Genomic DNA, 22,100 nt, shown 5'->3' on the forward strand with positions numbered 1-22,100 from the left:
CACCACTAACCACCACCACCACTCAAGATACGACACACGATTCTTCCTCTATCTCCCCACCCCTTTGACCTTTAATCATCAAAATTTAGTAGCATCAATGCCCCCAATACTCGAACCACCCTGCAAAATTTCAGAAATTTTCGTCGAAAGGTACAAGAGTTATTAAGTTACAAAGTGCATGTCCCCCACACATACATGACATCCACTACATACAAAAGAAATCACTTTTCATGTAGTTTAATTATGTCTAATTATTATTAAAAATTGTAATTTTGTTAATGGAGAGTGGATGAAAAGACAGTTAACCCTTTAACGTACCGGTTAACTGACTTTTAGGGCATTTTTTTAAAATCATTTAACTTGTTAATAAAAATATCAATTTAAAATTACTTCTTGATACTTTAAAAAATTGTTAGTTTATTAACTTTNAACTCTGTTATCGACATTAACGAAGAACAGACAGACAGACGGATGGCAGTGGAAATTTACAGGTGTGCAATTTGAAAATTGCATTTTTTTTAACCACGTGTCTAAAATATTTTCAATTTCAAATAAACACGCGATTATTATTTGAAAATTTTCAAATAATTGCGTAAATTGAAACGTATTTTTATAATGGAAATTCATTTAAATGTTAATTTCGAGAGCGTATATATTTTTTTAACCACGTGGTCAAAAACACGTATCTGAAATAATTTCAATTTCAAATAAGCACGCGATTATTTGAAATTGAAAATATTTTAGACACGTGTTTTTGACCACGTGGTTAAAAAAATATATACGCTCTCGAAATTAACATTTAAATGAATTTCCATTATAAAAATACGTTTCAATTTACGCAATTATTTGAAAATTTTCAAATAATAATCGCGTGTTTATTTGAAATTGAAAATATTTTAGACACGTGGTTAAAAAAAATGCAATTTTCAAATTGCACACCTGTAAATTTCCACTGCCATCCGTCTGTCTGTCTGTTCTTCGTTAATGTCGATAACAGAGTTAGGTAGACTTTAAAACAAATTCGTCAGTTAAATTACAGGGTGGCCCAAAAGTCAGTAACCCTTGTAAAGAATAAAAGACTGACTAATCAAATTTTAAAGCTTATTTCCACCTTTTTTTTAAATAGAAAAACGCCTTATTTTTAAATTCAGCTTACAGTTTACATTCGCAAGTATACGTGTTATAACACACGAAATAAAACGGTTAACTGATTTTTGAGCCATCCTGCATATTATTTTCAGTTTTTTTATATTATTATTATTATTATTTTATTTTTTTAATGCGTAAGAAAATAAATTTCAATTGTTTTTATTGTTATAAAATTAAGTGTAACTTGTCTTATTGATATAATTGTTTACGATCGTTCCTTAACAGAATTTCATTCACTAATTGGTTAAATTTATGAAGTTTATCAGCTTAAAAAAACAGGTAATTACAGTATAAAAATTTGCTAAATAAACTGAGCCAGGAATAAAATCAGTTGTTAAATCTGTTAATTATTCTGATAAATGAAAGTGAAACTTTCAAATAATATTTAATGATTTATTTATTTATTGGGCAGCTGTAATTTTTTCATAATTGCTGCCCAATAAATTCTTAATGTCGTCTGTTTGTCGGTCTGTCTTTCCTTAATCTCAGAACGAAATTAGATAGACGAAAAGCGAAAAAAGATGTGAAAATCGTAGGAGAAAGAGGCCCCAATTAACTATACAAGAACTTCCGGTTCAAACCGGAAAACACGTGACTTCAATTCAAAAATTTCCCCCAGGACGGAATTACGTAGACGACCAACCAACACGAGTCTGTTCTTTATGCTTAGTATATGGCACGCGGGCTCAGAAAGGTTTGGCCACTCCCTTCCCCCCGCTTTAGATTAATTATTACATCTATTTAAATTAGTACTATTGATCATAATCAAAATCCTGCAACGAGTTGCATAACTTTTCAGGCAAGAGTTAAAATTGTTTGTGGCGCCATCTGTTACGCGATTTTATTTTTAAAAAATATTTTTTATATTATTAATTATTATAAAATGGCAAAATTCTTAATTTTTAGGGTAGAGACGAGTTTTATTTAAGAAAAAATTATAAATGCTAATAACGCGTAAAATCATATCCCACTCGAGATGCGACACTTGATCACCTGTATCTCTCCTTTCCCTCGACCTATAACCACCAAAATTTAATAGCATTAATGCCCTTAATATTCAAATCTCCCTGCTAAATTTCAGAAATTTTTGTCAAATAGCACAGGAGTTATTTAGCTTCAAAGAGGATGAACATAATTGTGTCCCCACACACACACATAAATACACACTACAGTAACATCCATAAATACAGAAAAACCTCCAATTTTTTTGCATTTTTGGACGTTTTAAAGGCCCCCGAGTCCAAAAAAATGTACAAATTTTTAGGGCCATGTTTGACCTATCGCCATATTTTCCCTCTGTTATATACAACAGAGTAAGAAAAGTAAGATCTTAACTAGTCGTTGATTTATTTATTTACAAATTCNATAAAAATATGCGAATTCGTCAAAAATTCTTTAAATTAATTATTTCTTACTCAGTTAAATAGCAATAGAAAGAAATAAAGGGGGAAAACAGTCAGACAAACATACAGCTGAACCTCAAGAGATAGAGAGAAAATACATTCATAACACGAGAGATGTACGGTACATATGTATTTTTTTAAAATTTAATTTAAGCTTGAATATATTATTTTTATTCAATCACAAAATTGATTTAACTCATGCAAAGTTCTTTGTAACACGTTACGTTCGTTGACTCTTTTCTATCAACTCTAGCGATCTGTAATGTTGTCTGTTCGAAACTTTTTAGCTGTTTGAATAGAGAAAAAATAAAATAAAATCGATGATGACGACATAAATTGAAAGTCTGTCTACAGTTGCTTCTATATTGACTTACACTATGAATCTAAGAAACGAACTTTTATAATTTGATATACTCACAATAGTATAATAGCAACGACGTCGTCCTTCATGTATTACTCTGTCAATATTATTTCATTTTTCTTATCGAGATTTTTAAATACTTTTATGATTGTTTTATATTAACCATAAATAACTAAGCGAAACGTTTTTTTTTAATTGTAAATTTTTGTAAATTTTATAAAGAATTTTTATAAGAAAGATAATCTTATTTAACACTTAATTTTGATAATGTTTTACATTTTTATTTAATAAATTTGTTAAATCATTTTATACTGTTTGAAAATATCGCCTAATTTTCTTTTTTTTTTTTCTTTCTATTCCTTCTCCTTTTCTTTCTCCTTATTCTCATTCTCTCCTCCTCATTCTTCTCATTCTTACTATTCTTACTAGAGAAGGAGAATCTTACTATTTTCTTACTCTCTCTTCATCATCCTCTTACTCATCATTCTCATTCTTTTCTTCTTTTCCTTTTCTTTCTCTCCTCATTTCCCTCTTCTTCTTCTTCTCCCTTTCTTTTCACTTCTCTTTTTCTTCTCCTCATCTTTCTCTTGCTCATAATTTTCCTTTTCCTTCTCTTCACCTCCTTCTCTTCCTCCTTAATTTCTCCTTCTCCTCCTCCTCTTCCTCCTTATTTTCTCCTTCTCCTTTTCTTTCTCCTTATCCTTCTCTTTCTTAAACCATAATTTTAGTAAAAAACAAACGTTTATAAACAGAATCAGCCATTTGAAAATTGTGTAAGATATTTTGTGGTATATTATTTATAAAATTCTAACAAATAACCTTGGAATTTGTCGATTATTTAACTTTCAATTGGAGAAATAAAACTCCACGAAAGACGTTAATGTGTTGTAAACCTTTGTTCAAATGTTTAAAAAATGTATTTTCTGTTTAAAAATTTTTTTTTTTTTAAATTTAATTTCGTCTTTCATTATCATTTGATCGAAAATATTTTATTAACATTCAAAAATATCTTTGTTTTGCATAATTCATTTCTCTGTAATTTATTTACATGAAAGTAAACGATGTCATTTACTTTCAAAATAGCCAATATATTGCTCGAAATAGGACACTTTTTTGTGTTGTTTCGAGTGTCATTACAATACGGAAACAGAGTTATTTCGAGGTTATAATGGTAAAAATATTTATAAAATTCTTTTATTTATGTGTGCGACTGACATAGACCAGAGACACGTGATGAGCTTATGGTGAAAGTCCATAATGGAGCTTTCACTATGACAGAAGATTAGGGAAATTCTAGATTTCAGGAGACAAAAGTGAAAGCCCATAGTGGATTCTCTAATAAATTTTGATACTACAATAGAAGCTCCATTATGTGTCTTTAATTCAAGCCCCCAAAATCATGTGTCCTCCACCTTTCGAGTATAATAAGTGGTAAAAAAGTGAAAATAGCTTCTCTAAAAATGCTATAAATTCTATAGAATGGAATAGTTTAGACATTTATAATTAATAAATGACCCAATGCTTGAATTTTATGTTTATTAAATATAGATTAAATAACATATATAGTCATTTATTTAACGTTGGACGTGTTAAAAAGACATATTTGCTTGTAGAAAATTGATAATTTCTCGTTGAAGTTGTGGTTATTAAATCACAGTTTCTTATTTAACATAACATTCAACAGGAAATGATTACTTAATTGAATGCATTTTTGTTATTATTGAAAGTAAAATTACTTTAAGGGAGAATTTTTCTCTACTTTAATGATAAACCTTGTTCAATAATTAATATTTTAATTGCTTCAAGATTATTCCTCCAGCTTCAATGCTTAATAATCTGTAAAACAAGAATCCATTTGAGGAGGAAATATATTTATTTATTTTTATATAAATAAAAAAAAATGCTTCAAGTCGTACCTAATATCGATTTTTGTTTCTGTTTTTTCGGTACTTAATGTGAGAAAAATTAAGGAATTTATGGTCGAATTTTATTCATTTTTTGGTACTTAATATGGCAAAAATTAAGGAATTTATGGTCGAATTTTATTCATTTTTTGGTACTTAATATGGCAAAAATTAAAGAATTTATTGCTGAATTGTCCATATTTTCAGCGCTTAATATAGCAAAAATTAATAAATGTATATATATATACAGTATAATGGCTATAGGATTTTTATTAGAGATGATTTTAGGTTCCTGAAAGGTTTTATTTTAAAACCTTATTTTAAATGGATTTAAAGTTACTAGAAAAGAGTTTTTATTTCTTATAATCGAATTTTTCACCGAACGAATAGCTGGTTTTATTAAATGCGACGTTTTCTACAGTAGTTAACTAAACAATAGATTGACTTAAAATTCTTTTGTCTAAATAATATTTAAATAAAACAGAAACCGAACAAATTTTACACGATTTTAGCATTATAAAGTTACAGTTTTACATTTTTGGACCAGTGGGGGACCTTGAAACGTCGAGAAGTGCAAAAAGAAATTCTGTTTTTTTTCCTATACGAATGTGTGTAGCCGGCACAATTTTATTCCCCCATTTTGAAGTTTAATAACTCCTGTGCCTTTAGTCGAAAAATTCTGAAATTTGGCAGGGAGGTTTGTGTATTAGGGAGAAATGTTTCTAGAAATTTTCAGGAAATTCAGAATATTGGTTCGGGAGATATGGTTCAAATTCCCTTAATACCTTCAGAACCTATCTGAAAACTTACGTGTATAAAGGTGTGATGGTAGCAATTGTTAGAAATAAAAACAAATAAAGAACGTCAGCAAAGTCCAGCAACAATGTTGCTTGTTTTTTTAAATATAAAATTAAACCTCTAAACAATGGTGGGAAACATGAAAATGGTCGCAGTTTGCAGGCTGTTTTGTGTGCATCTCATAATACTTTACAAGGACGATGCTGTTTATGACGCTAAACCGACTTAAAGTATAATTTTTTTTTGTTTTATATTCAAATAAAACCTTTCTTATGTTATTGTTTTACAGATTAAGGATTTTTGAAATGTTTTCGAACCGAAGATCATGTCTCAGCTAGAATCAGAAGAGAGTTTATATTGCGAAGAAGATACCGATAATCCTTATCATGTTGTCTTGTTACCAGACAGTCCGTTGACAGTTGACAGTCATTTATCCCCCTGTCACGCCATTACTCCAGTTTCGACTAAAAGTGAGATATAAAACTACACAATTCTAATAATAAAATCATAGTCTTTCCGCGCTAGGAAGACACTTCAACGTAATGGAATATCGTCAAATGGTACGAGTCTACTTTCACAAATAGGGGGGTTGTTCGAGTTACGAAACACTTTACTTGATTAAAACTAAAAGGAAAAAAAAGCGATTTGACACGAGCTCAACCCCCTAAAATAATAATAATGGATCTATCCGTTGATTATGATATTTACGTCATTAGGTGTCTTCTTCGCGCGAATAGACAGAATCTTTTTACGTAGAAAATCGTTATTATTCGATAAATTTTAATTGTTATTTTTACAGGAATTGTTTATAACGAGATTTTATTTTAATTACCAAACAAAATTCGACGTTTTTAAACTGATTTTTAGCTTTAAAATATTCAAGCGATAAAAGTTGACTGAATCTTTTGATGATGGTGATGATATTCGATTTAATTCGTTCTTGTAATTGTTCTACGTATTCAGTGAAGTGTACTCCAGCAACAATAAATACGCTCCTCAACGTTGCATTCCACATAATGTAATAGTCACAATAGCTATCTGAGCAATAACACGATCATTGTTATTGGTAGATATTCACTTGAGGTCTCTTTAACAGGAGTAAGAAGATCGTCAATATCAATTGTTCTCGCGGTAAAGTGATCCTATGAATAATTCCATTGTTTAAACGATTCTTACCTTACGTAGATGTTGTATTATTAGGTATGCTATTGATTACTTATATAAAACTGTATGTGAAATTAAGGAATAGATTGAATTATTGAAGAACAACAATGCAGTCCAGTTGCCAGAAATTAATCATTTGTGGTCTACAGGGGCAAGCTGAAAAAATTCTGACTGTTATTTTTGTCTTTTCCAGCCAGCACTACAGTTCAAGTATAAGAAAACGTAACAGTAGCCAAGTTCACGTGATGAAACCGAAAGCATATATTATATATATATTGCACGTGGGTATTGACCACCTATAGCTCTACACCAATTATGTTGTCTGCCTAAATTTTGCTTGTTATTCTGATTTATGGTGCTCCAACTCGAATCCTCCATGAAAAGTTATAAGAAATCCAAGTTTGAATCCAATGGTATGGAATCCGAACCCGGATCTCTCATACAGGAAAGCGAGGAAAGCGAGGAAACCGCAAATAATCCATAACGGATCGTTAATTGATATGAATCAGAGTTAGAACAATGTTTCTATTCGAATTTCTAATTAAAAATCACTAGAGTTTTATCAAATTTGAAACCTGAAGGAACCTTTCTGTTGTGAGGATCCGCACATATCTGTTATAACGGATCCGAATCAAAGATGGCAGCAGTTTCCCCAATTATAACTTCTCATAACATTCACATGTTTTTAATAACAAAATATATAAACCTTTTTGAAGTTAATAAACATAATTCTGGTAAAATTTAAAAGCCAAATTTAACTTTTTTTAATATTATAAAACATGCAACTATTGATTTAATCTAGTCTCAGAAAACGAAAATTGTACTTTTTAAAGTTTGCTTGCAGCAAAATTTCAATTCAATATCTAAAATAGACTTTTTGAATTGGATAATATGCTTTGGTATTGGTTAAGATTTTTTCAAAGAACTCTCTATAGAAGAAAATCTATATATAAAAGTAAGATTCTAAACATTTTATGTTCATCAATTTCCTCTCATATCCACTGTTATATAATTCTGTAGACTCAAGTACAGGATGTTAGTTCGGTAGATTTATTGGAAGAACAGTGTTTACCTTATAACCATATACATTATACCTCATGGGAATGTTCTTTTTTTCAATTATTTCACTTTTTTCCCTGTTATAAAGACGATAAAGAATACGTTTTTTTCGTTTATAATGTCAACACCAAAGGCATATTTATTAAAGAAAGATTACTTTTAAGAAAATGAACGAATTCGAGAAGAAAAAATAAAACGAAAATTTATTATTAGATATAATATATTCGTATCTAATAATATAAACTTCCTTTTGTTTATTTTAATATTCATTTTGTACGCTTATTAATTAGAAATCTTCGTTAAATATGAGAGAAGAATAGCAAATAGCATTAAAGCTTTAAGTATGAGTTTTAGATTTGTTTATATTCATTTATTGTAACCTAATATTTAAAAAAAAATTCTAAGAATATAAGAGGTTCTCTGTGATATATATGTTATATAACGAATAAAATATTTTTAATGAAGAAGGTTGGGTCTTAACGATGATTGGATAACAAGATAGAAATGGGCAGAAACAGATATGAAACTCCGCCTACTTTTATTTCTTGTTAAATTAATCATTAACTTTGCAGGAGAATAAAAATTTTATCAAAGGGCGTGTACAATATTTTTAAATGCAAAAAGTTAGCCATACACATCAAGTTTCATTCACATAAACTTTCGCACACCTCAGTGCGATCAGCCAGTATCAAAATGGCTGCTTTCACAGGTGTGGAGCAAGCTTGTTCTGTGTTTTGGTTCCAAGAAACAAAGTGTGCTATACAGATTCACCTCCACCAATACGATGCAATTCCTTATTACCTCAGAGAAGTGTTTGAGTACCTCAACAATCAATTCCCTTTTATATTTGCAAATGGCAGATTGACCTTTGCTTCTCCATGAACCATTTCCATTTTGAGATTGAATTTTTCTTTCTACTAAATATATATATAAATAGATAGTAAGAGTTTCTATATATATATGCATATTTTAAGCTTTGTATTTTTTATTTATATAAATATCAATATTAATTTTAAAATGTAGAGATATAAAGTTATAGCAAGAAAGATTAATGTATCTAATAGGGGCAAGAGCACTAAGTAATGCATAATGGACCTAAAAAGTCTACTATACACTACTTTGTTCCCTTGGCCCATTTGATATACTGTACAGTATTTTTATTTGAGCTCTTGTTCCACTTCATATACTCTATTTTGGATTATCATTCACTTGATATACTCCACTTTGGGCACATTCTCACTTGATATACTCTACTTTGGGCTCTTCCTCCACTTGATATACTCCACTTTGGGCTCTTCCTCCACTTGATATACTCCACTTTGGGCTTTTCCTCTGCTTGATATATTTAGTGACTGTTTTCAAATGTAAAATTTTTCTTATTTTCACTCAAAATATCTTATTCTCTTCGAAAAATGTTAAATAATAAGATTAAAGATAGTTTTTTCAAAACAAATTAATACGTTTTAAGTTTAATGTTGGTTAATAATTCTATGTTATTAAATACAGTAGAGCGTCGATTTTCCGAAAGTCAATCATCCGAAACGTCAATCATCCGAAAGAATTCCAGTCGGCAAATTTAAATTTTCGCCAGTGCTGTGGCACTTCAATCTTTGGCTATGTCTTGGGCTACTCAAATATCTTACATTTTTGATACTAAATTAACATCTGAAGTATAATTTTTTATTATTTTTATATTTTTCAATATATTTATTTTGTTTGTACAAAATAAAAAAATAATTTTTAACGATACAATAGTCTTTGTTAGGCTTAACATCGACGAAAATTCAACGCAAAGCGACACGCAACGGAGAAAAATTTTAACATCGGATACGTTAAACAATTTTTTCGTACATAAATCGGTTATCCGAAATATCAGTTATACGAACAACCCCAGTCCCCAATTGATTCGGAAAATCGACGCTCTACTGTATTTGCATAAGATTTAAGAAATATTAAATTATTTCACGAAATATTTATACAAGTTAATACAAATGATGCATTATAAAATATTTATATACAGTAATAAAAATAAAAATATTTTTGTAATCAATATGACCTTGCCTTTTTATATAAGTAAATAATTTAATATAAGTTATATACAGATAAATTATATTATCCTTATTTTATTTGGCTTTCTACAAAATGGGATAAAAGTCAATACAGTACTATGCATATAATTATCGTGAAGTCTATGTATAGTATATATCACGTATAGGATCTATATATTGCTGTATATTATATAGATTCTACTGTATAATTACTCCTTTCTCGAGTTTTTCTTTCTGTAAAATATATAAATCATGGAAAATAGTAGAGAAGACAGAGTTAATTACAGTCTCTATGGATTTAGAGGATGCATCAATATAAGATATTAAAGATTATACCCAATTATTAAAGGGTAGATTTAAAATGTTTTACTAAAATAGGCTGATTGAATGGTAAAAATAATCAAATAGAACATTGAAATAGATTCAAAAACACGTAAGATAAGTCTTATGTTCAATGATTGAACCCAAACATATTAAACCCATTGTTTGAATCCTGTTCTTATATACGAGGGATGTAGTTAAAGTAATGCAAAAGTGGGCGTAAGTTTTTTATTTACTAACATAGATCGTTCAAATTCTACTTGTTAATAAAGTAATTCTTCCTCTATACAAAGATACGGTACCAAAACCAACATAGTCTCCATTACAAGCAATGCATTTGCATCATCGTTGAACCCAACTGTGTAATTCTGTATGAAAAAATTCAGATGTGAACTATTGTATTCGCTTTTTCACAACCAATTTCACTCCATCTGTATCATAAGATTTTTGTCCCCAAAGATTGTCCTTCAATAGACTGAAGAAGTGGAAGTTAGAAGGTGCCAGATCCTGGCTTGTAGGTGGACCGTTATTTCATAGAGGATTTCAGAGTTGGGTTCAAAAATGGCGCAAATGCACTGCTTGTAATGTGTATTGAGTAGCATCTATGTGTAGAGGAAGATTTACTCTACCAACAAGTAGAATTTGAACGATCTATGTCAGTAAATAAAAAAGTTGTGCCCACTTTTGTATTACTTTAACTACATCCCTCGTAAATAAGAACAGGATTAAAACAATGGGTTTAATATGTTTGGGTTCAATCATTGAACATAAGACTTATCTTACGTGTTTTGAATCTAGATTTTTATACAGAATATTTGTATCGATGTTTGATACAACAGCAGTAAACCAAATTCAACAAGAAATACTTAGATTTTTCGATAAAAATTTATTTTTAATTCTACGTGACATAAACATGTAAACACAAGTTGATGTGTTTCGATTTTTATCGAACATTTGCTTCCTCGAAGATCGTTCGAATGTATGAATATATTATTGATATACTTATAAATAAATAAATAAATATTCGTTCAGCAGCTGCTTTTGTGAGGTGTCACGTAAAATTCTATCATAAAAATTCATATATTCATATTCACGTGTTGTCTTGTTGTCTTCTAATACTTGTCAAAGACCTTCCATTATAAGAGGGATATGTTAGTCTGATCTTTTAAATTGATATGGTAATTAGGGACTTCATAAAGAGCAAAAAGGGTCACTCCAACAGGGCTCCATACCAGGCTTTCGAGGGGTTGCTGCTAGGTTATTACATCTCACTGCTTGACAACACTCTCCTCTGCAGCTTATCATATGAAATGTAGTCACTCTAATCTTCCATACTGAATACGTAACTTGGTAGACACATATTAACATAAATTACCATCGAACTTTATAAGATACACAGCAATAACGTTACTGATAAAGTCCGCATTTGAATACTTCTTCACTATACAGGGTGTCTCAAAAATACACGGCATAACATCAGGAATGAGTTCGTCATGTGTACACAATAGTTTATATCAACACAGGTCCATAAATGTTTGGTTTCATAGTTCTGAAGGTCTATCTACGAAACATAACTGTTCACGTCACCTTACGAAACCAAAGTTCTATCTTGATTTCGCTTGATTTATTTGATTATGGCAGCACGACAAAGGGTCCAACGTGAATAAAACCCGAAAAACTCCACATGACCAACCCGTTGACCAAATGCAAACCCACAAGTTACCAGTTTTCAGTTGTTTTACCCACTCGGCCACCGGTGGGCCCTTGTAATGAAGGAAATCATCTGCAGAAGATAAGACATTCCTGTTAATAACTCAGAAACCAAGACAGACTTTTGTAGACATAAACCATCTTTATTGTCTACACACAAGGAACTCATCAGGTTATATAGTGTATTTTTGAGAAATCCCACTTCTTACACCAATAGCAGGGAAGGGAACGATTAAATATTTATTTACTAAATTAAAAAAAAAGGATATACAAACTGACGAAAGCTCCATTGATTAAATTATAATGAAGACGTGTGAAGTCTGTTTTCTTTCATTTTTTTTTTATTTTTAGTTTTTAAAATCGATAAAAGAATTTTTTTTTCCGTTTGCTCCAGATGCTCTGAGTAACATTCAAGACTTCGTAGAGACGACAATTGTATTAAAAAAAGATAAAAAATCCGAATTAGGTATTAGCATCGCTGGAGGTAACGATACTTATTTGGTAAGTATTATGTATATATATATTTTAAAATAAATAAATTTAAAATTAATTCTTTAAAAATTCTCTTTATCGATCGATAGTTTTGCATGTTGCGAGCTTCTTTACGGAATAATCATTAATTATTTGATTATTATTTTTTAATTGTTGATTTATGTATCATTTGTAAGGATAATGACTGCTGTTAATGATCGTTTCGGCATTTTTTAAAGAGAATTTGTTGATTTATATTGTATATAAACATCCCTTTTCGTTAAATTTCTTGATTATAACTGGTAATATCGTTTATAATCATTAATAAACTTGTTAAATCTTTATAAATTAATAAATAGAAAGCTTGAGTGTTGCTGGACTTTCTTGGCATTGTTTATTTGTTTTCAACCCACGTGACTTTCTGTCCAAACTGGTAGTTTATGTATGCTTAATCGTAAACTCATACACCTAATCTTTCCACATCTGGTCTCGGTTTTCAACTCGTTCTCGAGGTTAAAGGAGGACAGACAGACAGACAGACAGACGGGAAATTACAGGTGTACAATTTTTTTCAAATTGCAGCCCAATTAAACTTTATATTTGTTTTTAAAATGTAAAATATGTTTCGTTCTGCTGAAGGTACGGGTTCGATTCTCGTATGGAAGAAATTACATTTTTGTAAGTCTTGATGTATGTATTGATTTAGTACGTAGCTAACATTCATTTGTATCCATTTTTAGTGGAAATGCGAGGAGAATAACGCCAATATTGTAGATATTAGCCTATTTTGTTTACTGATATCCGCAAGAAGAATGCAAGATCAATAGCTTTAAAGTAATTTAAGCTGAAGTTATGAGATAAATCAAACAAATGACCTTCTCAGCAATTAGTTTAATTCTAAATCAATTCATACAGAGTTTTACTTCGATCAGTTTGTTCTCTATAAATCTGTATAACAAGCAATTACTTTTTCGTAGATTTTGAACGTTTATCTTCTATACCCAATATTTACCGAAGTTATACTGTAAAATAATTGAAATTAACGAAATTATTAAGAAAAATAGATATTTTTCAATTAAGTAAATTGATTTTGTTGTATGAGGTTTGTATAATTTGTTAATTTAACAATTAGAAAAGAATCGATGGAAGATTTAAGCAAGCTACACACGTTCAGGTATACTAAACTGGCATGCTTGTTCAGGTATACCATTGTGTATATTTTATTACTAAATAAGTACTTTTTGACGATTTATATCTTAATATACCTGAATATATGAATCTAAGTGTCTTTTAAAGGATGTTAAAACTAGCGTACTCCCTAATCTAACTGGCTAAAGTATTTATCATCAGAATCTTCGTTTCCTTCATCTGATGGATCTTTTCTTAACACATTAAAATCTATGAGTGTTGCTTATTTATTAACATTTTAAAACTATACACTGAACGTAAATGATCTTTCATTTTTTAACATACTTTTAGTGTAATGTTTTCTTTGATTTGTTAATGCATCTGCAGCATTCTTTTTTATTAAATAATTCAACTATTTCATTAAGTATAGCGCGCATTTATCATGTTTCCGAAGTAAATCAGCATTATTAAACATGCTAATTTACTGTTATTCAAAGCAAATTTTTCTTGCTAAAGACGAAAAAATCAGTAAGAATTTCGTTTAGTGTCTTTTTTTTTCTAATTTTATGTTAGTAAATGTTCTCTATTAAGTTTTTATGATTTAAATCAATTGTAGAAATTAACTACAGCTGTTAAACCTTGTTTATTTACTAATTATTTACGATTATAATTTACATAATTAAATTTACAGATATAAAATGAAGACAAAGTGCAAAAATTTGTAAATTTTTTACAAGTTTGAGATGTCAAAACGTAATTTATTAAAATTAACACGAACATTAACTTAATTTCGCACGGTTTAATGTTTAAAAAAGCCAATAAAAGTAGCTATAAAAACGAATTTAAAAAGAAAATTAATACAGTAAAACCTGTCCAAGGCGGAACCTAACCTTAATTAAACGGGAAACCTGCCTAAACGGGAGCGCAGCGATCTTCCATGTTAAAAAAAATCACCTGCCCAAAACGGACACTTGCCAAAAACTTTTTAAACTATTATAAAATAGCAAAGTGATTAATTCTGAAGGTAGGGATGAGTTTTATAAGAAATTATAAATGATAATAACGAATAAAATCGTCATTAAGTCCGACCCTATTGGAGATACACACGACCCCCATTATCTCCCCACTCCCTCGATCTTTCACCACCAAAATTTAATAGCATCAATCCCACTAATAAACAAACCTCCATGCAAAATTTCAGAAATTTTCGACTAAAATCATAACAGTTATTAAGCTTCAAACAAGGGGAACAACAAGGGGTAAAAATCACGAGGGGAAGGAAGGTCATTTTCTATACTTTCTCTCTGTATAACAACCGTGAAAGTAATTAAAAAAACTAATTAAAAATAATAATAATAATAATAATTAAGTTTATAATATTTTTATTAATTTAAAAATAAAAATAATACCGAAATAAATTCAAGAAATCACTTTAATTAACGATGAAGTAAGTAGGTTAAGAGATGGAAAGAGCATCGATTTACTTATTATTCTTAATGGCAAATTATTTTAATGACTTAATTTAAATTTTATTTTCTTTTATTTTTTAAAATTTATTCGGTTTGTTTGTCTGTTATTGTATGTACAGGAGCAAGTTTGCGTAACTGAAGTACATAAAGATGGAGCAGCTTATAAGGACGGTCGATTGAAACGTGGAGACGTCCTTCTAGCTGTGGGTATCGATGTTTATAATTAGAATTTTCTTTAAAAAATAAATAAATAAATAAAAACTGTATTTTTATAATATTTAAATAGGTTAACGATGCATCTTTAAGGGACGTAACGTCTGTAAATTCGGTCAAATTACTTCGTGAAGCTTGCTCTCCCGTACGTCTTTTAATACTCAGGGAAAATCCTCAGACTCTATTTACGACTTTAAGTGGTAAAATTGTTTTTAAAATATAATTTTTTTTTAGTTTTTTACTGTTATAAATGTAAGTAAATTTCCTTTCTTCTTATAGATCCTTCGAAATTTATAACAGTAGAATTAAGGAAAGGTAGTATTAAGGACCAACTTGGTGTTAGTATCGTGCAGAGAACGTGAGTAATTTCGTTATTTCTTAGTTTAAATATTATTAATTAGTTAAAATATTAATTTACGATGAATAAATTTATATTTTACGAGGGAGAAATACGTATAGTAGTAAAATTAATGGTTAAATAGGCCTATTTTGATTTTTTTTCTGTCTATCGTACTCTATATCCTTACAGGTTAATGGAAGGATGCGAGATTGATATAAGGGTTTCATCAAATATTTCATATACATTGTAAAAACAATAATATGGCGTCGCGACGCGCCGCGTAAGGATGCGATGATGCGCGCCGCTTTCGCGTAGAGTGAATAAGTGATTATAAGCAAATAGTTGATTTAAAATTACCAAAATTTTCGTACAAACGAAATAATTCAGAGTTATAAGTGAAAGTTTTAATTATTATTTTTTTAATTTATACGTTTACTATAGCAAATTTAATTTTACGATCGCGTAACGCATGCGACGGAAGAAAAATTATAATTTGTTCTAAAAATAACTTAGTTGTAATAATATTAATTAATATAATTTTAATTTTGTGTGCTCTTTATTGCGTAATTAACCTTATTTGTACAGTTTAGCGCGAAATAACGAAATTTTGAAAAGAGGCGCCATATTGGTTTACGACGCGACGAGACGCGACGCGAAGCTTCGGTGATAAAAGTTTAACTGTGAAAGGGTAACGTTATGCCTTATGTAAAGTTAACGTGACTTAATTGCTATAGTTAACATTTAACACGACGCGTAACGCTCCTTAATGTTACGCGTTAAATGCGTCACGTAATATTACTTAATGCTTTATTTATATCATGTAATACGCTTTTAAATATTCACGCCTCCTATTAACGTTATAAAATCTTTCAACCAATTAGAGAACCAATCGACGTTGTATTTAGAAGAAAGGAAATTCAACCAATCGTAGAGCAGTCCATAATTTAAATATTCACGCCTCTTAATTACGTTATAATAGATTTTAACCAATTAGAGAACGAATCGACGTTGTATTTAGAAGAAAGGAAATTCAACCAATCGTAGCGCAGTCCATAATTTAAATATTCACGCCTCTTAATTACGTTGTAACAGATTTTAACCAATTAGAGAACGAATCGACGTTGTCTTTAGAAGATCACAACTTTTTAAAATAGTTTAACTAAAAAATTATATTAGAAATAATTATTAAGCTGTTTTAGGCTATATTTATTTACTCCTAGAAGGATGATGTAAGAGATCGTTATATAAACTATAAATGAGCTGCATCATGTTAGATGCAGACATAAATGTAGGCATATTTGTCACGTAATAAAGCTATATTTATCACTCGAATAAAGCCATAGACGATGGAATTTCTCTTATATTAAATACCTCATCCATCTCTTTATATGTTAGTTATAACGAGAATCTGAAACACAATATAAGTATATAGATTAATACAATACAGTAGACTGAGGAGAAACTGAACGAGTATATAATAAATGTAAATTATACACAAAAGATTCTAAAAAAATAATTCTAATAATTTGATTTTAAAGTCTTATTTATTTATTTTTTTTTATCATTATTTCTGTTATCAGTTTTCTTCCGTTAGCGTTGGACGGGCATACGGACTGGCATTTCACCATAGATTCTATACAATAACATAAAAATATCAGTTTTATTATAAACAAATTAGCTATTTTTACTCTTTGCATGCAAAAAATTTTGAAAATAGAATCATTTTCACCCTTTCTCTTGTATTAAATATCCATTACATTTCTCTAATTTATCATTTATCAAACGTTTCTCGTTATATAATCTAAAAATTAAAATTTGTTTCAATTTTAAGCATTTTAATGCAGTGTTTTGTGAACTTTCCGGACCTTCCCCTATTAGTGCATAAATTTCTTATATATAGGCTATATATTTTTTCAAAATGAATTTTTGTTTCCCTTGCCTTTCATCACACCCTTAAATCCCCTTGTTACATTAAATCAGTGATTTCAGAATTCCCTTGGATCCTCTTGTAACAATAAGTCAGTGATTCCAGCATCTCCTTGAATCCCCTTGTTACATTAGGTGTAAATCAGTGATTCCATCACCCTTTAAATCCCATTTTTCCAATAAATCAGTGATTCCAGCACTCCCTTGAATCCCCTTGTTACATTAAATCAGTAATTCCATCATCCCTTGAATCTATTACCGCCCTCAAGGGGGAGATAGAAGACTCAAGGGGATGCTTGATCACTAATTTAATGTAATAAATTATATTTTTACCTTTAAAATTGGAATATCCGTTAGAAAACGATGCGAGAAATTTTCTAAACCAGTTTTTCCCCTCCTCTTATATATATATATATAGAAAAATATCTGACAGAAAACTGCTGATGACTTCAGAATATATTTACTTAGCCTCTGATATCAGATACAAGTACAAATAAAATTGATCCGAACTGTCACTATCACCACATTATTATTTTTTTAACATCACTACTACTTTATCCATAATTCCTTATCACACTAGTTAATCTAGATAAATATATAATTATAATTTGCTAACTTCTTCTCCCCTATTTTTTCCTTTTCCTTTTTCCTTACAGAAATGGATGTGGAGTGTTTATAACATACGTGGTAAGTTACTATACAAACTAATGGCCTCTGGTATTTGAAATATATATGATAATTATTATATATAAACTTCTAGCAGCCAGGTAGTATAGCTGCTAGACACGGTAGGAGAATTCTTCAGGGAGATCAGATTCTAGAGATTAATGGACATAACGTTCGTGAAAGCAATCAGAAGGATGTGGCTCACATGCTGCAGGTAAGTCAAGATGTTTATCAAGTGATTTTAAAACATTTTTTTCAAAAAAATTAGCCCATTGGCTCGTTTATACAGCTGTGTTAAAGCCTCTTTGCTAGATAACTCTCCCATTGTTTTTACCATACTGTCGTTATTTCGAATAGTGTAAATTCTTAAATTATTCACGTAAAATTCTTTCTAAATATGTTTTTTTATAGCAGTTAGACGGTAATATAGTTCTCTTACTGGGACGTGTACCGCATTTAACGCAAGCGATTCAAGAGTGGGCGAGAAGGAAAGCGCAACAGTTTTTAAGGACACGTACCAGCACCTGGTCGTCTTATACCGGGATATCGAAGGAAAAATTGCAGACACAAAGGCCTAGGTTCGTATAAAATAATGTAAATTAATAAGGCAGAGATAAGATGGCTTCAATGAAACGTTAAAGATATGATTCATTCTTGTAATCGATCGAATTTTATTACATTATGACACTGTAGTGACGTTATATCGATAATTTCGAACGTGAAAGACTTGATGATGAGAGTATTAAATTCAATTAATATATAAATAATAATAGTAATAAAGTTATAATCGAATATGTTTTTAAAAAAATATCCATAAATACGTTCGAACCCCGATTTAACGCCACCTTCAAAATTGGCACTAAATCGAGTGTGGCGGTGAAGTACAGCAGAGATAAAAAATTATATATAGTAACGTGGCTTATAGAAAATATAAATGGATGGTGTACATAAATATTTTATTATTTATGGCGCCGTTTAGGAGTCCACTATATCGAGGCTTGACATTATAATTTTTCTCATTTGAATTCTTTATTTTTGATTGGGTATTTTAAATTAACTAAATCTGACAAATTAACTAAAATATTTTAAATAGTAAATTCGACCAATCAATTGCTTCTCCGAATATTACGTCTGTACGATTGCAACCAATCAGTAGAACAAATGCGTTTGACTTTAACGTATCGTGTTTTTTACTTCATTCCACGACCGAAAAATTTCTCTTATTTGTTTAATAATTAATTAATTAATTCCAATTGTTTTATATTTTATATACCAGCGATTCTCAATCTTTTTAAGTCTGTGGATCCCTTTTCGAAATGAAAAAAAAAGAAAAAGAAAATTGGCATTCCCATAAGACGGAAGGGCCAATTCTTTAATTATTTATTGTGTTATTTACTTGTATTACATCTTAAGCTAAGTTTATACACGTAGATAAATGTGTAACTGCTATAAATTTAATTATAATCTCATTTGAAGTTACTTGAAACATGCCTCAATTCTTGAACTCTTGAAGTTTGAAGAACTAAAGCTTGAGAATCGCTGTTCTGTATCGATTAATATTGATTTATTGTATTCTTTTCTTTCTTTCTTTCTCTGTACAGTCTTCCAGTGAGTAAAGATATCTACTCTTTGGCATTTCCAAATTATAACAGCAACGTGTGTCCTCCCGGTACAGACAGGTATCCATCCAAAGATATAAGCAGAAATTCAAGCGTAAGATCGCGTTTGAGTATCGTGACCGAGAATACTAAAATGATGCACTCGAACAAGCAAGAAGTTCACACAATTGACGATTTCAGTAATGCAGGTTCCGAAAACCCCCTTCTACCGAGTATCTGCGTGACAAGTTTCTAACACGGCTTCATTGAATAGTGATACCAATTCATTCCGTGTCATTAGCAATATTAATTTACGTTTTTCTCTCTCTTCCCTTATTTGTATATAATATACATAAATATGTCTTGTGTATTGGCTGTGTACAGTACAGTACATGCTTCGGTTTTTCTTTTGTCCATTTAATATGAATATTGTGCCAAAATATGAAATATATTTGTGCCTCCTGTTCTAAAGCCAAGCTTTGGATTTTAAAAAAATATATATATAAATAAATAAAGAATAGTTTTATAAACCAAAAATATATATTTAAAAATAAAACAGAATTTAATGTTTACGTATATATATACATATATAATTGTATTTTTAAAACGTTTATATCATCGATAAGTGTGTAAAGAGTGAGGAAAATCGTAAAGATACACGTGTGTCGAGTAGAAAGGATAAGTCAATAGGGCCTTATTGCCAGTATATAAAATTATTTTGTACATAAAAGTATGAGGTTTAAAGAAAATAATGGCCCTTGCCAGTGTAGGTTAAACGTCGAATTTTAAATTTAAGAAATAATAAACAAAGAAAAAAAATGAGAGAAAATACTATACTTTTTTGCTTGATATAAAGGATATAATTTTATGTAATATTTATATACTGTTAAATTATTAAATAAAAATTTATTAAAACAATATTTGTAGATGATGGTTATTTATTTATTTATTTATTATTTTAATTTTAATGTATAGTAGTCGGTCTAGTCCGTCACTCGCTAATCCGTCACTCCGCACGGTGGCGCACGTGAAATTTCAGTGTTATCCCTTGTCCATATGACATAGAGACATTCTTACAAAATTTGGTAATCCGACACTCGCCGGTCCGACAGGATCCGGATTACAGAGAGAGATGTCGGATTACAGAGAGACATTGAGAAATTTAAAAAAAAAAAACGCTTTTCTTGGCTCGTTTATCGAGATTGGAGGGAGATTGTGAGGTGGACTTGTAATCTTGTAATAATATTTACGAGTTTTGTTTTAATTGGGTTGTAATTTTCAAAAATTGTAGATCTGTAAATTCCCACTGGCATTCGTTCGTTCGCTTGTCTGTCCTCTTTAAATCTCGAGAACAGAGTTTTATATATGGATAGCAGGAGGCCCCGATTAAGGGCAGGAGGCCACGATTAACTATATAAGAACTTTCGGTTCGGTTGGAAAAGCTGAATAATAATTGAGATTAAGTTTAATAAATTGGGGGAGAAAAAAACATGGAAGAATTAATAATAAAGAAAAAGCAAAGAGTAATATCGAGATGTTACTTCTGAGACTAATTTACGAAACAGGAAATTAAGAGAAGTTCCTTCAGGTAATGGGAAAATAAATATGGAAGAAAGGCAGAATAGCTGATGATGATGAAGATGAAAAGTCGTTAAATTAATAAACAATAAGAAAATGGATAGATAAGGAAGAAGAAATGATGATGACATGAAAAAAAATCATTTAAGAAATGAAGGTTTAAAGTAATGAGAAGATAGGAATATAAATAAGAAATAAGTAAATAAGAAGATAGGAAGAAGGACGTGATGGTAATTAAAAAATAATGAAATAAATAAAAGTTTATAATCGATATTGACGAACAGGAATCAAGTATGGAGAGAGAGAAAGAGAAGAAAAAATGTTGGAAAGAGAAATAAAATCAACAAAGCACGAAGAACGGATGGGGGAAAAGAATATAATAATAATAATAATAAAGGAAAGAGGAAGAAATAACGGAAGCAGATGAAGTAGAAAAATATCAGAGTTATAGAAGTATCAAAGCTAACATAACAAATTGTTAAGCTTTCAAAAATTATTAACAAGAATTATTCAGCTTCTCTTTAGTTAAATCTTCGCTGTATAAATTTACATTAATTTAAATATATAACTACTTCACGTATGCCTGAATTTCATTAAATAACGTGAAACGGTCAGTCATACATTATAATTGTATAAATTAGTATATAGAGTAAATGCTTTATAGACGATCGATACGGTATAAAAATTCCTCACATCGAAAATATTAAATAGTAATTTAGATATTTGGGTCCTTCCATTTTTCTCTCTGTCCTTCGTTAATCTCGAGAACTGTATACGAACTTCCAGTCTGGACC

At 29.9% G+C, this 22,100-nt stretch overlaps 1 protein-coding gene across 1 annotated transcript; it reads left to right on the forward strand.

The window, feature by feature from the left end:
* The first annotated feature begins 1,339 nt into the window (after positions 1 to 1,339).
* On the forward strand, positions 1,340 to 20,599 carry LOC111631781 (inaD-like protein). Its single transcript, XM_023376090.1, has 10 exons — positions 1,340 to 1,428; positions 5,905 to 6,085; positions 12,312 to 12,418; positions 15,105 to 15,188; positions 15,272 to 15,398; positions 15,478 to 15,556; positions 18,121 to 18,151; positions 18,225 to 18,344; positions 18,542 to 18,708; positions 19,732 to 20,599. Exons 2-10 carry the CDS (start codon positions 5,941 to 5,943, stop codon positions 19,982 to 19,984), a joined length of 1,113 nt encoding a protein of 370 aa, XP_023231858.1. The 5' UTR covers positions 1,340 to 1,428; positions 5,905 to 5,940; the 3' UTR covers positions 19,985 to 20,599.
* The last annotated feature ends 1,501 nt before the right edge of the window (positions 20,600 to 22,100 follow it).

The sequence above is a fragment of the Centruroides sculpturatus genome, unplaced genomic scaffold (assembly GCF_000671375.1).
Source record: "Centruroides sculpturatus isolate CEXI.00-Female unplaced genomic scaffold, Cexi_2.0 scaffold758, whole genome shotgun sequence".
Taxonomy (NCBI): Eukaryota; Metazoa; Arthropoda; class Arachnida; order Scorpiones; family Buthidae; genus Centruroides; species Centruroides sculpturatus.